The sequence below is a fragment of the Glycine soja genome, chromosome 17, assembly GCF_004193775.1.
Source record: "Glycine soja cultivar W05 chromosome 17, ASM419377v2, whole genome shotgun sequence".
Taxonomy (NCBI): domain Eukaryota; kingdom Viridiplantae; phylum Streptophyta; class Magnoliopsida; order Fabales; family Fabaceae; genus Glycine; species Glycine soja.
The window spans coordinates 9,152,825-9,170,002 of record NC_041018.1 but is presented as its reverse complement, the minus strand read 5'-3'; the positions used below and the strand labels follow the sequence as shown (position 1 = coordinate 9,170,002).

Genomic DNA, 17,178 nt, shown 5'->3' with positions numbered 1-17,178 from the left:
AGTAACAAATAAATATAGGCAAGGAAATAATACTACTATAAAGGATCTTGAATCAGAGCATGAAAGGAGTAGAAAATTTCAACGCCTTGTGAAGTCAAGTCTTAGCACTTAACAATGAGTCAAAGGTTGTGAAAGGCAAGTTCGAAATTCAATTTTCAATAAAGACCTTATTAGGATCACGATCAGGGGAGGAGAAACATGTGTCTATTGTTTAGTTTACATTTTTAGTGAAAATTAAAAATAATACCAGTGATACATATATTTGTTATAAATTTAGAAAAGGCTTACTTTGGAAATATTTTCAAAATAGTGCTGAAAGTTAAAAACAAAAACAATGTACGTTTTCTTGAAAATAAAAACGGGGCAGTTGAAAATTGTAAACATGTACCTAATCAATCAATTAGTCATTCAAAATGTAAATATACACCATTTGACTTTACTCGGATTTTAATTATACATTTGCGAAGAAAAAAGAAGTTACAGTGACTGAAGATTAAGCAGCAAGTGTGCGTTTAGAAAATAAAAAAAAAGCCCCTAATGTTGCTTCTGCGTTTCGAAACACAATCTAAATAGTACTGCAAGACATGAAAGGATGTCAATTTCAGATGTGACTCTTAGGAGTATTGATAACTCTTATTAGTATTATTGTTCCTGAAGAGTAGTTTTGCGTGTGTGAGAAGTGAGAAGGGAAGGGTTGGATTTTGGAACTAGGGAAAAATGGAATATGAAACAGCATTATAGTATATACTAACTAGTTGTAGTTGTAGTTTGTAGTACTATTCGAAAATGAAATGGTTAGTCATGCGTTCCGGTTGTGGTTGGGGGTTGCGCTACATGAGCCCTTCACCCCTCCCCAGCACGCCAACATTTATTTCATGTTCAGACCCTGCAAATACCCTATCGACACGTGTCCACATGGGTCCCACCATGGAAAAGATATTTCACGTGATGCTCCCCTCCCAAGTCACCACAAAGTGAACCCCATTCTTCTCCCTCCTCTCCCTCTTTTCAATTCAATGTCTTCTCTTCTTCTCCTGACCCGTCGTTTTCAGAGTCACTCTGCTGTATAAACTCTCATTCCTATTTATACTATAATCTTCTTCTTCCTCTTCCCTTCTCACTACACTCTTTTTCTGTTTTTCTTATTCTCACCATGCTGTGGTCTTATGCCTCGCACTATGTCCCTCCACAACACCGCACTAACAGCTTCCAAACCTTAACCGATGATTCAACCAGCCGTGGTGGCGCTAGACCACGTGACGGTGGCCGCGGTGGTTCCGGCAGCCGTGGGTTTTCTCGTCCCCGCATTCCTTCTAACCGGTTACCCGTGGAGGAACCACAAGACGGCAGCGACGCTATTAACTTCGACGCGTACGAGTCGGTACCGGTGGAGGCGAGTGGGAAGGACGTGCCACCGCCGGTGAACACCTTCAATGAAGCGGACTTGGACGAAGGTTTAAAGAGGAACATCGACCGATGCAAGTATGTGAAACCCACGCCGGTTCAGCGCCACGCGATTCCCATCGCGAGTGCGGGACGCGACCTAATGGCGTGCGCACAGACCGGTTCGGGCAAAACGGCAGCGTTTTGTTTTCCCATTATATCTGGGATTTTGAAGGGTCGTTCTCTTTCTGGGTTTTCATCAATGCCGGCTCGTGGTGCCGCTGTTGCATACCCCACTGCACTTATTCTGTCTCCTACCAGGGAGTTATCATGCCAGGTTTATTTATTTACTTATTCTGCTGTCTTTTATTTTCTTTTTTCTCAAAAATTAAATTTGGTTCGTTCTTTATTTTTATTTATTTATAATATTTGTTAGATACGCGATGAAGCGAATAAATATGCGCATCAAACTGGAGTGAAGGTTGTTGTTGCCTACGGTGGGGCTCCTATTACTCAGCAGGTGTGTGCTTTTCATTACATTACATAGGCCCCTGGTGAAAGTGGGTGCTTTTGTGCCTTTTTAATAAATGAATCAGTGGTGGTTGGTTACTTTTTTATTTTTTTTAAAAAAAATGGAAACAGCTGCGCCTTATGGAGAAAGGTGTTGATATATTGGTTGCAACTCCTGGGCGTTTGGTGGATATTATTGAAAGAGAAAGGGTTTCGTTGACAAAGATAAAGTATCTTGCTTTGGATGAGGCTGATCGTATGTTGGACATGGGTTTTGAACACCAAATACGCAAGATTGTGGAGCAAATGCAGATGCCCTCGCCAGGTATTAGGCAAACATTGTTGTTTAGTGCCACGTTTCCTAATGATATACAGGTAAGTTAAGTATTGTATTTCCCCTGCTTTAGGTAATATTTGCTTATGACAATGTGTTCTACATGCTTTATTATAGTCTTTTAATATTACTGTTTTTTGTAATGTGTTACCTCCTTTTGATGCAATGTTTCATTGATGATGCAGAAGCTAGCATCGGACTTTTTATCCAACTACATATTCCTGTCTGTTGGAAGGGTTGGATCGAGTACTGAACTGATTGTGCAGAAGATTGAGCTTGTACAGGATATGGACAAAAGGGACCATCTTATTAATCATCTGCGACGTCAAAAGGTGCATGGGGCAAATGGGAAGGTAAGAAGTGTTTGTTTTTGCTCCATTGACAATTGTTTCTCAAGTGTTGTTTGTTGGATAATTGATTTTGTGTCTGTCTGTCTTGTGCAATGCAGCATGCTTTGACTCTTGTATTTGTTGAAACCAAAAGAGGAGCGGATGTTTTAGAAGGTTGGTTGTTGAGAAGTGGCTTTTCAGCTGTTGCCATACATGGTGACAAAGTTCAAATGGTTAGCATATTTTGCCTTCCATTTATTTCTTCTTTTGTTATTCATGTTCCTATTTGGTTGTGTGCCATATTGCTATTAGTTTATCTTTATTACTTTGGTACACCCTTTTTAATCCCTCCATTAATGCTAAATATTGAACACTTACATTAATTACACTGACACCCTCGTACCCAAGAAACAATAAACAGATCACAGTATAGTTTGCTCTGTTGTTGCTAATGGTTTTCTGCTTTTTCACATTGGTTTTATGCTATGCTTGTCCTATTGATATATTTTTCATCTGCTGATTGTTGTTACATTGTATGTTTAGGAAAGGGAACGGGCTTTAAGATCATTCAAATCTGGTTTGACTCCCATTTTGGTTGCAACTGATGTTGCTTCACGGGGATTGGATATCCCGCATGTGGCTCATGTTATAAACTTTGACTTGCCTAGAGACATTGATAACTACGTACATAGAATTGGAAGAACAGGCCGTGCAGGCAAATCTGGGTTAGCCACTGCCTTCTTCAGCGACAAGAATAGCCCTATTGCAAAGGCTCTTATTGGACTCTTGCAGGAAGCAAACCAAGAAGTTCCATCTTGGCTCAACCAATATGCTACTGAGGGTTCATCATCTGGTGGGGGTGGTCGTGGCTATGAAGCTCAGCGTTACCGCAGTGGCAGTTATGGTGGTCATGATTTCCGGAATGTCACTGAACCTGAGGTGCAGAATTACAACTGCTACAATACCAATGGCAATGCAGTTCAGTTTGTAGAGTCTTACACTGCTGATGATGCCTCTTACGTTGATACCTCCTATGACATCCAAAACTCCAATATAGATTGCTCTTTTGAATGTTTACATATAGCTTCTTCCGGCAGTTATAATCACACTGATTCTTGTGAGTTGAATGGAGGTGGTGGTAGGGTTGAAGAAGATGGGCCACGCGGTTATGCATCTATTGTTGCCACTGGATGGGATTAGACTTGTAAAGTCGTTAGCTGCATCTTTTTGGCTGTAGTTGGACAACGTACCATATATACTGCGTAATATAGTGATTTTGGAGGGGAAAATTATAGTCTTTTAGGTAGGTTCTAAGCCATGCTGGATTTTATTTTGCTCGTGTCTCTACTGGACCTACGGCTACTACAATGAATTTTTTTTGGATGTAGCGTGCTTATCCTTTTTGGTAATTTATTTCTATTTAATTATTGATTATATTGGATAACTTTTCAATCTAATATCATTTTCTTGTGTAATTATGATTAAGAATGTTTTGGAATTGGATTGGATTTACTTTTAATAAAATTATAAGAATCATTTGATTTTATAAATTCATCCACCCAATTTTGTTTGACATTTTTAAGTTTAATTATATTAAATTTAAAGTGACTTAGATAATTTTTTTATTTTGGATAAAGCATTAAATTAAATAAATGGTAAAGCAATGGCTTAATCACACTTTTAGTCATCGTTTTTTACTTTATGAATTTGTGTCAATTATATTCATTTAAAGCAGTGATTGTTTTTACTTTTGAAGAAACTTATTTTATTATATAATTAAATAGTGATAGTTTTCACCTATCAAAATTCAACTTACATTGTTGAAAGTGTGTAAAGTGAGTTTAATGAATAATGGAAAAATTGATAAAATTAATTCTCTTTTCCAGTTAGTAGGATTATTGTTTACACCTTTTAAAAAGTTTATCTTTTTTAACATCAATTGAATTTCAATTTCATAGTTAGTGTAGAACTGTAGGTAAATCTTAATGTAGTACCATCTTATAAAGAAAATTTCTTGACTTAAATAAGTGAAAAATGGTTCAAAATCATGTCTCAATATTAAAAGAAAAGAACTAAAATAAAGCTTTAAATAAGATAAAAGGAAAAAAGTGTAATTTAGCCTAAAATAAAAAATAAACATTGAAAAAAATATATAAAAAAAATTGAAAAGAAATTTGAACTTATAATTATACTTATATAATTTCAGTTAGTTATTTGAAAATAATAATTAATTAATACTCCCAAGTAAAGATAAGGTTAAACAAGTATAAATTGAGACAATTTTAAAAAGAGGTTGTCTATTTTATCCCAAATAGGATTAAACGACCATTTCAAAGATAATTAATGCATTTAGTACCACGCGATCTCTCAATATTGCAACAAATACAACTCTCTTCTGACTTGTTTATTCTCAGCCAAGACCAAAGACAAAATATGAAACACAATTGATTGTAAAATAAATTAGAGTCTGTAATCAATACAACTTTTTTCCTTAAAGCCAATGCAACTTAAAAGAAACACCCTAGTTGAAATGGTCAAATATGCAAGGAAAAGCAAAATCTGCAAAACCAAAAATTAGCTCGACAAATTATTTCCCTCTTCATAAACACAAAACAATGCCAATATATCCCATGGAAAGAATATGCAGTGATCCACTTGTAATTAATCTTGTTCATTTTCAACAAGTATCCTCTTGCAAGCTTCGTAGCACATGAAAGAAATCCCAGCAGCAGGAACCAATTTTAAGCAACTTGGTCCCAAACCTCTATACAAGCCACCAACTCCTTCCTTTTCAAGTATACTCACAAGTGCATGAAGCATGTTCCCATATTGTCTTCCATTTAGAGCCCCAGCTTGCATATGCTTACGAGCCACCTCAAGTGGAAATGTTGCACTACTCGAAATTGCACCAGCAGCTGATCCAATTAGAAGAGTCATCACATTCCCAATCTCCTCCTTTTTGAAAGCTTTCTTGTAAGCTTTTCTAAGTGTGTCATAAGCAAAGTAGTTTGTTGCAGCATAAGGGATTACACCAATTAGACTAGGGGCGAGGCCCCTATACAATTCTGCAGGACCTTCCTCTTGAACGATCCTCACAAATGCGTCGAGTAAGTTCTTGTACACCCCTCTCTGCAATTTGAGTAGTGGCATGAATTTACATCAATTGGAGCATAAATGGGAGCAAGAACATTAGAGCTCTATGAATCATACCTGAACAGTGAGGCGAGTTTTGAGTAGTTCAAGAGGGTATGTACATAGGGTAGAGCTAACACCAGCAACAGCACCCGCAATTGATGAGGGGGGAATTGGGATTATAGGCTGCTCTCCAGGTTTCGGAGATAATTGCTTCTTGACAGTGTCATATGCAAATAACTGCATGCTCCACCAGATATCATTAACCAATGTAATGAAGTTTTAGGCTACAAAATGAAATGATTAACTCCTAGTTTAACAAGTGGTATTGATAATTATACTATCTGTCTAGCAGAAAGTGATGAATAATATGCAAAATATGCACCCATCTGCTAAATATGTATATCAAAATCAATCAGATATTTAGAAATAAAAGTGATGTCATCTTGTGTGTGTGTGTGTTAAACCATAGGTCCATAACAGTCCATGTCCATTCCTTAGTCACCTTCCAGCTAACTAGACCATAATTTGATTATTCATGGATAAGAAACCAATGAACCAAGTCATTCCAAATAATGGAAATGTGAGATAAAAAATTTAGTGACACCAGATAACCAAAAATTCACATCTATGATGATATCTAGTATTAAAAAGCATCAAGTCTACTCACCTCAATGGCCTTGCTTGGCGCAACTCGGATGATGTTTACAAAATTGCCTCTGAACAAGCCCTTCCATCCATCGGTCTCCATAATAGATTGAAACACTTGAATTGTACTATGCCCACAGCTCCCCACCATCAAATGAGTCCTTATGGTTTCCAACGGTGCCACGGCTGTCCTTGACACTGCACCAGCAATTGCCCCACTCATCAACCTCCTCAATGATGGATTCCCAATCTTAAACTTCAATTTAAACCCCTTCATCTTCTTTTTCTTCTTCATGCCATGGCCTTCCTTGTCAACTTCAACTGCCTCACCACTCAATAACCCTTGAAACCCCGTGCTTCGAAAACCGGCTTCAGGCATTAAAACATATTTCGTGGAAGAATTAACCAACGGAGGTTTGGTGCCACTGTCTCTAGTAGTAGCAGTTGGAGGATTTGGTGAAATCCCAAAACCAAATCCTGCTTGACCAATGCTTGCAAATAAACTAGTTGGACTAACTTTACTCTCGACTGAATACCGTTCAAACTTGATTCCAGAACTACGTATTGCTATATCGTTGTTACCAGATTCAACACCTTGCCCTTGCAACCTACCTCTACCCATGAATCCTAAGTTTTCAATACCAATATACGGAACTGCTTCTCTGTTTAAAATTGAAGCTTTGGAAGTTTTATAAGAATGGAGATGGTTAAGATGAAAAGGGCATGTAAGAATATTTGAATTTAGGAGATGAAATAAACTAAGTTAGCTGAAAACGAATAATTCAACAGGAACAACGAAGACAAAACCAAACAAGATATCGAATTGAGGAATAAAGGTAACGTTGAGAGAATTATTGTTAGGTGGAGAATTTTGATGAAGAACATATGCTAGAAACTCTGTCTCTTCTTTCTCTGTCTCGGCAATGAAGACAACTCATCGAAGAGAAGAGAAGAGATGGTGTAATTTGCAATGCTGTAAGCAAATTCTGATTTATTTCTTGTAGAATAAACTGAATTATCCAATTATTTTCTTTAATGGGTTAAGGTCATCGTTGGCCACAAAAGTTGGATAAAACTGATGTAATTAAAAGACAACAAAACAGACACTCACGAGTCGCGACTTATGTTTGTATCTGCCCAAAAGGAATCTGCAAAATAGTTTTTTGTCTTATGAGCAAAACATATATAATAGTTTATGTACGGAGGGGCTCTTTGGTCTTAGCATGCCCCCAAAAATGCAAATTGATACGTGACGCATGAAATATCTGTTGTTTGATAGAACTTAGAAGCATCACATCGACGTGCTAAAATAAGGAATTTGAAATATCTACAGGTAGTGAATTGACTGAATTCTAAGCACAAAGAACCCGGAGTGAATATGCCTGCTGCGTGCTATAAATCAAAAGTAGTTTTTTCTCAAAAAAAAATTGTCAATTAATAGAGCTGAATTAAATATATATAGATGACAAATAAAAATGGATGACGATTGATACATGATAAAATGAAATTATCGTCTACAAAACATGAAACCAGTAAATAGAGTTTCCAAGAACCCCACAAAACTTTTTTTGTAAAATCTAAATTATTTTCCTTTGGCCTTGCCTTTCTTGGAATCTCCCTTTTTAAAAGACTTTTTTTGAGTTTTCAATTTCTTGTCAGTTGCTGAAGCTAAAGCCTTCCCTTTCTCGCTCCTTCGTTTCTTCTCTTTCTTCACATTGTGCATTGTGACAGCCTAGAATACAGAGAACAGATTTGACAAAAAAAAAAGTTAATAAAAATTGATATATTTGAAATCCAAGTCTACGGGACTCTAGTGCATGTACCTTTTCAACGTTCAGTATGTTATGAGAATTCTTGGAGATGATCTTGTTCAATATTTTCTCAGTTTGCTCCCTCTCCAGTGATCCTATCCCGGTTCCTTCCACTACTGGCAGAAACTAGATGAAAACAAAACAAAGGAAGTTAATTAGCCAATTTAGTTAAAAATTGGGTGCTTCTATATATGATAATTTACATGGACAAGAGAAACATATATCAGTGAGAGCACAGCACACAACCTTCCGATATTTTCCTTCATGTTTCTGAGGCTTTTCACCTGCCAATTTCTTGTCAAATTTCCCCCCACTAGCTGTTGCAGTTGCTGCAATTCCTGCTACATTACCTAGTTCATCCTTTGTAACTTTCTTGGGTGCTGCTTGAGTTCCTGTTATAGGCAAAGCTGTAGCAGCCAACTGAATATGGCTGCATTATAATTTGTTCAGATTTCATTACAACAGAGAACATAGCATGAATATTTGCAATGGGGAGAAAAATAATAGATATATATTGAATAAATAAATAAATTAAACTCTAGTTCAAAACCCTCCAACAAACTAGGCAAAGTTGACACTATTTTTTGAGAGGCACCTAGATCCATTATTAGACATGAGAAAGGCTCCACTTTAGAATTCAGACCTAATAAAACACTATTTTTTGAGAGGCAGATGCCTGTAGATTATGTAGTTGGGGACATTACCAAATGTGAGGAAGGACAGAGATAAACAATCAAATGAAGTGGAGGTGTCACCAATAGCAAGGATAAGATTGTCCGTTAAGAATATTGCATATCAGTAAGCAAAAGTGATGGCTTCGGAGCATGTAAGTCTAACAAACAAAAAGCAGTATCACTAGCTGACCCAAGACAACAGCACAAAAAGGATATGCATATCTCATTAGATTTTTGTTAAGTTTAACTTCAGTAAAGTCTTTGAGAAAAGAAAATAGGCAATGGACCAATGTGAGATATATGACTCCAATGGCAAAATAAAAGGTTAAGGTCTGACCCAACCTCAGTATTGATTTCATTCAGATCAACAAAATAAATTATACGCACAACTACAAGCCAATGATGGATATTCTGATGAACAGAAACAAATATGATTCCCATGCTGCAAAAGCTTCAAGGTTAATTGGAAAAAAGGAACGTGGCAAACCTTGGTAAAGCACCAAATTTTGCAGCTTCTTTCAAGTTCTGTAATCGATTTTTCTCCTGTTTTTCAATTCTATTCTTCTTATTTTCTTTTCTTTTGGCAAAAGGATCCTCCTCTGGATCTGCAAAATGTTTACACCATTCATTATTGACATGCCATACTTATAGCTCTGCTTACTGTACAAAAGTACCCCTAGAAAAATGTGAATTACATGTATACACTCATGAAAAAGATGGAAATGTTCAAATAAGTCACAAAATAATAATAACATCAGCCAAGAGAGGCTTACATAACATTATGATTTGAAATAACTTCATCCAGATTATCACATGCAAGAATCTTCATATCCAAAATAACAATGTGCAAAATAATTCCAAATTTTATCCCATTAAATGGATGCCAGGTATAATGCTCTTGGAAACCCACAAAGCCAACTATATGTTATGATTAAGCATTGAGCATGCCCTTTGATATATCTAAATGTTTCTGTTTTACATGGATCTTCAAAAGAGTCAATTCTAAATTGAATTCCTTTCAATTGGTACTGTTAGAGTATACAAATCTTGTACAGTTCTACAAAGAATTGGCCTATGATAAAATTTTATCCTATTCCTAACATGCGTAGTAGTTCTGTTAGTGCCCAACAATGACAACTCATGGAGTGTCTACACCTTATACATGGCCATCAAGAGAAACATAAAAACAGTTCATGAGGAAAGGCATGTTCAATCGCTTACCATCAGTTGGTTTTGCCTCAATGATAGGAATAGCATCTTCATCATTTGCACGATCATATCCATGTCTGCGTTTCCAGGTTCCAGACTGTTCATCATATACAATCTTGTCTTTCTTCCGTTTCTGTATGCCTGCAAAATAACACAGGACTCGGGCATTGAACTAGTAAAAAAATGACAAAACAACACTAATCCAAACACAGACTGCATAAACAGCATCGAGATTACATGCTGTAAATCATTTAAGAATCACAAGCGCAGAAGTACAAATAGACTAACCTTTCTTTTTGGCAAAAGCTTCCCATTTAGTAGGAGGTTTTGGTTTTGGCAGCTGAAAGACCATCACAAAAATTGATGAGACAATGTTTTAACCGATTAGACACAGGAAAATACTAGAAGCACATAACCAAAGATAAAATGAAAACAACTGTAAAGCTAATAGCAATGCGTACACATATATAGAGAGAGAGAGGAAGGGACTTTTTATTTAGCCCTTGGAAAGTTGGAATATAATAGGGGATAAAGATTCAGAATATGCAGAGAATTTCAGCATTATAGGAACAAGTAAGAAATAATAGATAATATAATTATTGAATTTAAAAGAAGAAGAATAGATTGAAGTGTGGGGTTACATGTTTTTCTCTTGGCAATTTAGTTGTTGGGGGAGGCAAGGTGACAAGGGGTCCATCTACATCTTCGATTGATGGTAAGGTAAAGAGGGCATCTGCGATAGCTTGAACCAAGTGAGTGCCTTTCAGTAAACACTGCCTGGTGAGGTCTTCCCTGTGTTCAATTAACGTAAGTAACGGCAGTGTCAAAAAAGAAAACAACAAGAAGAAAAAGTTACCTGGAAAGAGGTGGTTGGGAAGGGAAGGTGTGATAGGAATCGAAAGCCATGAGGTTGCCGAGGTCCACATCAAACTGGTGCTGTTTCTCAGCCTCCATCTTTAACAAACTACAGAGGCGTTGAAGGTGAATATCGGCTTAAGGGTTTTGTGATATGTTGCACGAGAATGAAGAAATTAGAGAAACAAGTAAAAGAAAGGGGTTTTGCTAGCTGCTCCTCGTCCTTGCCAAGCAATGTTTGTTTTGCTTCCTCGTTAGTTTTGTCCTTTGTTATTGTTGGGCTTATTTCCCCCCTTTTCCTAACTAAGCAGTCTAGGGTTTTCTTCATTCTCTTTGGGTCTTTTGGGGCCTGGGTTGGTTCTTTTGTACTGTTGACAAAAAAAAAGGTCTGTACGTTAATATTTGCAATGCATTTTACGGAATAAATTTTTAACTTTTAATGAAAAACTTGTTTTTTATACCAAAAAAATGAATTGGTTAATTAATTAATTTACAAACTATTTAAATTAAACTCAGTGAAAAACTGAAATTTAAATTTAATTGATAAATTTTCTAAATCCAAATTATATAAGTTTTTTAAATTTGTATAAGTTGAACATTAGAAACACGTGCTCATATGATTGTATACTAAAAATAAAATTAGTAATTATATTTTATTGCGCTGAAACAAGATTAAGTGATATCAAATATTAATTATTTTTATAAAATGAAACTTTTAATATTTTTTTACCAAAAATGAATTTCATTCATGGAATAGTTGAATTCAAAATTTGTACAGAATGGATATTAATTTTTTTATTATTTAAAATTTAATTGATACTTATTCCACTTTATTTTAACATATAATATATTTTTTAAAATATAAGTAAATAACTATTAATTAATTGCATATTTAGAAATTTCTAGAGTATGCAACAAAGAAAAAACTTCTTCCAACAAGATAATATCAGGTGATTATATTGATAAAATTTATTTTAAAAAATAGTAGTTTCTTCTTCCATTACCATAGACATAAAATGTTAGATACACAAAAAAATTTATAATTTAAGAGACGAAAAAAACACACAAGTTTAATCTTACCTTGAAAACGCAATGACCACTTGTACTTTGAAAATGCACCATAATTTTTTTCCTTTTTATACTAGGAGGGTTAATAACCAAAAAAAAAAAAAATTCAATAGATGTTAAACAATCCATTATTATTGACAACTTGTTACGTAAATCACACACAATATCACTAATAGAAAACATACTTGAACACATTAATTCATATATTGTATTTAACGTAGATAATGAAATTATGGTGAAATTCTATTATTTTTCAAAGATTAAAAATAAATGGGAGAAAATAGATGTAAAGAGTTTAAAGAATGATAAAGATGAATTTGCAAAAATAGGATTTAAAAAAGAAATTTGCTAATGTACTCATCCTTGTATTTTAAAGATAAATGTGTTAGAAAGTTACATCGTTAGTGTATTTTAAAATATTATCTCGTTGTAACATGTTAACCTACTCATACTAAAAAATGAAAAATACTAAAAAATGAAAAATAAAAATGTGTATGTTAACAAACTCCACAAACATTTGCTAATGTACACACCATTATTTTTTTAGTATATTAGCAAAATCCTTTAAAGAATGATGAAGATGGTGAGTGAAAAAAAATAAAATTTAAAGAATGATGAAAAAGAGATGAAAAAAGTTTAGAAATGGGGTGCAAAAATTAGAGTATTTTGATAAAAAAAAAAATAAAAATAGGAAGGAGGTATACTTAATAATTAGGGAGGTTTAAATCAAAAGTCTTAAAAGAGATTATTAGGATTAGTGGGCTTGAACCCAAAGGAAGATCCAGTAACATAAAAGCCCAATGTTTACATGTTCCTCGTAACGGCTCAGTTGTGTATTCACGTTCTGCACGAAGGAAAAACCCTAGCTAGTCCACTCCCCCTTCCTCCGTTCGATCAACAATGGTACCATCTTTGTCTTTCTCTTTTCCCTTCCAAGTCAATTTCGATTCACTGCTGAATTTTCTTTCTTGTGTTCGCGTTTGTGCAAAAAATGCAGACAGGAGAAGCAGTGAACCCCAAAGCTTACCCTTTGGCGGATGCCCAACTCTCAATAACCATACTAGACCTTGTTCAACAAGCTGCCAACTACAAGCAGCTCAAAAAAGGTGCTAATGAAGGTATATAGCTCATTTTCTTTCATTTTATTATCACTTCTCACTGTGTGTGCTAAGTAAAATAGTGTACTTGCTGTGTTGCAGCCACTAAAACCCTGAACAGGGGTATCTCTGAATTTGTTGTGATGGCTGCTGATACTGAGCCCCTTGAGATTCTTCTACATCTTCCTCTACTTGCTGAGGATAAGGTATGCTAATTTTCTTCTTATCACGTGCATTCATTCCTCTGAGTTAACTTCCCATTGCTTATACATTGAACTTTATGTTTTGTACCCCGTAAGTAGTAGCTTTGCCAAGATTCTTGATAATAATAACAGAGTATAATATAATATACTATTCTACCCACTTGCATATTTTTAGTCTAGTGTAGTGGCACCTAATATCACGATTGGTCTCTCACGTGAGATTCAGTGCTCACATATAACCTATTTTCCCCGTGATCTCTCACTCTCACTAGGTCTCAACTCTCACAATGTCCACTGTAAATTTGTAACCCACCCACAAACCAAAAATTAGTGTAATGATAATGAACCATATCTATCGGTATGAATGCTCTGCAGAGATATAATATTGGTAAAACTTAGTTAGCTTTGTAAATCTTAACCAATCTAGCTTATTTGTTTTAATTGGATGTTACTCGGATTTTTTTTTTGTCTATTAATTGTGTTAGCCTATTAATCATATGAATTTTTTAGAATGTGCCCTACGTGTTTGTCCCTTCAAAACAAGCACTTGGACGTGCATGTGGGGTCACCAGGCCAGTGATTGCTTGTTCTGTGACAACTAATGAAGGGAGTCAATTGAAATCTCAAATTCAGCAACTAAAGGTATGCACTTTGTTGTTTCATTTATGATTTGCCTGTAGGCAGTAGCTACCAAATGCCAGCAATATTATTTACTATCACATCTCTCTCTTTATGTCTATATATATATATATATATTATTGAACATGTATTCTGAGCATTTGGTTTGTTTGCAGGATGCTATTGAGAAGCTTTTAATCTGAAAAATTCATAATCGGTATGATAAATTCATAATCGATATGATGGGCTTCTTGAGTCGTGGCAATTGCTCCTTCTGAGGCTTTGACTGGACGAGCTGCTATGTTTACCCAATAGGCTTTATGTGTTAACCTAGATGATTTTCTTTATACCATGAAAGGTTATTTGCGAGTGGTATTTTTGTGATAGTTAGTATGAGTGATGTTTTTAATTGAAACAGTGTAATGTTCAATGCAATTTTATGTTAGTTGTTATCTGAGAATTTTAAAAGCACCTAAATTAGTTTATTTATTCCACACACTAAAATAAAAATAAAAATAAAAATAATTGCCACAATACAGGGGTAGCCGCACACTTTTTTTTTATCATATAACAAATAATCTGCCGTATGGTTGAATGATGAAACCGAACCAGGGATGGTTTCAACATTCGAGGAGAGCATTCTTCGCCCTTCTGCTTTCTCATCCATACTCCCCTCCGAAAAAAAGGTGAAGAAAAATAAGCGTGATTTTTATTGTTATTATAAGACAAAGAGGGCACTTGTATTTTATAACTACAGTTCTAAATCTTGTACATTTCTAATTCTAATGGAATAAGTTATATTTTTATACAATTTTTTTAGTACATATCACAGAAAGCAATGTAAATTTTATGATCTAAAAATAAAAATGACTTCACTTTGTTGTGTTTGATATCACCTAATTGCTTTGATTTTATTGAAGGTTTCCTGAACTCAAATCAAATGACCAGTAACTGCTTGGAGCCAAAGAACCTGTGTCAGTAAATTTAAGGTTGGACTGTTGAAGTAATAATAATCACTTTTAATTAAAATTAAAAAAAAAATTGACGTAAAAAGTGTGGGAAAAAATTGATAGTGCTATGGATTGGACGAATCCCAAATAAAAAGTTTGTAAATTTCTTTTTTCTTGTTGATTTTCTTAAATTATTGGTCTTCTAAGTTCTAATGCAGCAAGTGTTAGTCAAGTTAAAAGGTAGTAGTAGCAGTACGAATTAGTCTCCAATGACAACGATTCCAAATCACATCTTAGTCTTGTGTTCCATAAGGATGTCTGTTAAATCAATGGATTTCTCTCCCCAGATTTATGCCATTTCGATTGTTTCTAGCATTCAAGTACAAAACTAAGATACGAGGTGTTATAACTTCAGTCTGAGGTTTTATGCTGTCGTATAAACACTAATAATGATTAGTAAGATAATATAAATCGTATGTTACTTGCATCAAGTGGTCGTGCTGGAGGGTTATCGGGCATGACTAGAAATCATGTGGGCTCATGCTTTTTATTTTTGTTCTAGCTTTTGGGCTAATGGAAATTTGCAATGTATATCTCTATCTTTCATGTTTCGAGGTTTCAAGTAGAAACAAATCTACCACTGGCACACACACACACACTCTACGTAGTTTTTTTGACAGAGTCACAGACTCTGCGTAGTTAAAACTTCAAAGAAGAACACAGTTTTTAATTTTTATCGTAAGTCGAGGTCTATTCTCTGGTCGACTGTTTAAGCCTTTAAGGTGGGCTGTTGGCTTTGCATTTTGGAGTGAAAAGTCAACAAATTATTTGCAACTTTTAACAATAATGGATTACGAGATTACATATTACTCAAATAATATTACCCACCACGTGTCTGAAATATATATTTTACCATGTGTCTAAAAAAAGTTATATATTTATTTTTAAATAATTATTACTTTTAACACTCTTCAATTATTATCATGAGTCATCATTTTCTCTGCATTTTAGTGACACATGATACCTTGTGTGTTACAAAGGTCTGTTTGTAGGCATCCATGGGAATATGGGATATTGATATTGGTTGCTTTTGCTGTGGGAATGTAAAAGTCTTATCAAGTCCATTGGTTCTTGATTTAGTGTTTTTTTAGTTATTCGATCAGCGCTTGTTTAGTTCTTTCGTAGGAGTATTTGACTATTTGTTGTGTCCTTAATTTCTTACAAATTGTTTTTGTTTGTTACTTCATCTGCAAACCAAAATCCAAATAACATATGCATTTTTTCTTTCCTGCATTCACATTTCTTCTTGTTTCATGTGTGTGTGTCTCTTTCTTGATTTAACGTTATATGTAAAATTAAAAAATAGAAAAAAGTAATTTAATCATATTTTTATTTAATTTTACAGGATTTGCTATCAACAATCAAAGTATTAGATAATTTTTCAACAGCTAAATCAACCAAAATTACATTACATATAAAATTATTAATAATATAAAAATGTTAAGTACACATGCATAATGTGAGTACATGTGAAAAGAATTATTCCGATTTAATCAGGAATAAAGTTAAATCCAAGCATATGAGTGGTGATTCTGTTTTTGTTGTTCCATTATCAATATAGACTATTTTAATGTGTTGCGTCGGTCAGATCTCGTAAATCGCTTTAGTCATTTGTGCGGTTGAAGATCCATGTTTCTTTATTATTGATCAAAGGAATGATTAGTGCATAAAATATTTGGAAGAGGATTTTTTTTCTGTAATTATGGTTTTCTCTTTATCTAGTTTGAATAGAATTATTTATTATGAAAAATAACTGTCGTCTTTTAAAAACTAATTATTATCGTGTCTAAAAATGATCTTTGAAACAAAAACGTTTTAAAAGTTTTTTTTTAAATTTTTTTATTTAAAACAAGTCAATATAAATATACCTGATTAAAAATATTATTTAATTTAAATTTTATTTAAAAAATATTTTAAAAATTGATGACAAAAGAATCAACTTATATTTGAAAATAATTTTAAAAGTTAGTTTAAAATCCAATTTTGTATAGATAATATAAAATTACTTTTAGATACGAGATTATTGAAAATATAGTAAACTATTGATTTGATTCTTCAAATTGCGAGAGTCGTTAAATTAGTACTTCTGTCTTTATTTATAAAATATAGTTTTAAAAATTTATTATTCTTTTTTATAAGATTTCATTTCAATTATTTTGGACATTAACTTTATTAATATTAAAATGTTCTTATTTATATTTATCCATAATTAAATACCGCCGAATTATCTCTTTCTCTATCTATGGAGATTGGAGAAGAATCAAAAGATAAATAGACTCTCAATTATGTAAAGGTAA

At 34.1% G+C, this 17,178-nt stretch overlaps 4 protein-coding genes across 4 annotated transcripts; 2 read left to right on the top strand and 2 right to left on the bottom strand.

The window, feature by feature from the left end:
• Positions 1-901: 901 nt before the first annotated feature.
• LOC114392330 (DEAD-box ATP-dependent RNA helicase 52B-like) lies at positions 902-3,990 on the top strand. Its single transcript, XM_028353416.1, has 6 exons — positions 902-1,720; positions 1,820-1,903; positions 2,026-2,268; positions 2,413-2,580; positions 2,676-2,789; positions 3,100-3,990. The coding sequence occupies exons 1-6, from the start codon at positions 1,154-1,156 to the stop codon at positions 3,754-3,756; spliced, it is 1,833 nt and encodes a 610-aa protein (XP_028209217.1). The 5' UTR covers positions 902-1,153; the 3' UTR covers positions 3,757-3,990.
• A 993-nt stretch (positions 3,991-4,983) lies between these two features.
• Positions 4,984-7,345, bottom strand: LOC114393672 (adenine nucleotide transporter BT1, chloroplastic/mitochondrial-like). Its single transcript, XM_028355060.1, has 3 exons — positions 6,359-7,345; positions 5,767-5,928; positions 4,984-5,685 (listed from the first exon to the last, which is right to left on the bottom strand). Exons 1-3 carry the CDS (start codon positions 6,956-6,958, stop codon positions 5,218-5,220), a joined length of 1,230 nt encoding a protein of 409 aa, XP_028210861.1. The 5' UTR covers positions 6,959-7,345; the 3' UTR covers positions 4,984-5,217.
• Positions 7,346-7,709: 364 nt separating this feature from the next.
• LOC114393673 (ribosome biogenesis regulatory protein homolog) lies at positions 7,710-11,189 on the bottom strand. The gene is made up of 8 exons (XM_028355061.1): positions 10,887-11,189; positions 10,672-10,822; positions 10,319-10,370; positions 10,043-10,171; positions 9,309-9,426; positions 8,394-8,577; positions 8,160-8,273; positions 7,710-8,068 (listed from the first exon to the last, which is right to left on the bottom strand). The coding sequence occupies exons 1-8, from the start codon at positions 10,982-10,984 to the stop codon at positions 7,919-7,921; spliced, it is 996 nt and encodes a 331-aa protein (XP_028210862.1). The 5' UTR covers positions 10,985-11,189; the 3' UTR covers positions 7,710-7,918.
• Positions 11,190-12,744: 1,555 nt separating this feature from the next.
• Positions 12,745-14,342, top strand: LOC114392703 (NHP2-like protein 1). Its single transcript, XM_028353918.1, has 5 exons — positions 12,745-12,856; positions 12,951-13,071; positions 13,153-13,256; positions 13,764-13,895; positions 14,048-14,342. The coding sequence occupies exons 1-5, from the start codon at positions 12,854-12,856 to the stop codon at positions 14,072-14,074; spliced, it is 387 nt and encodes a 128-aa protein (XP_028209719.1). The 5' UTR covers positions 12,745-12,853; the 3' UTR covers positions 14,075-14,342.
• The last annotated feature ends 2,836 nt before the right edge of the window (positions 14,343-17,178 follow it).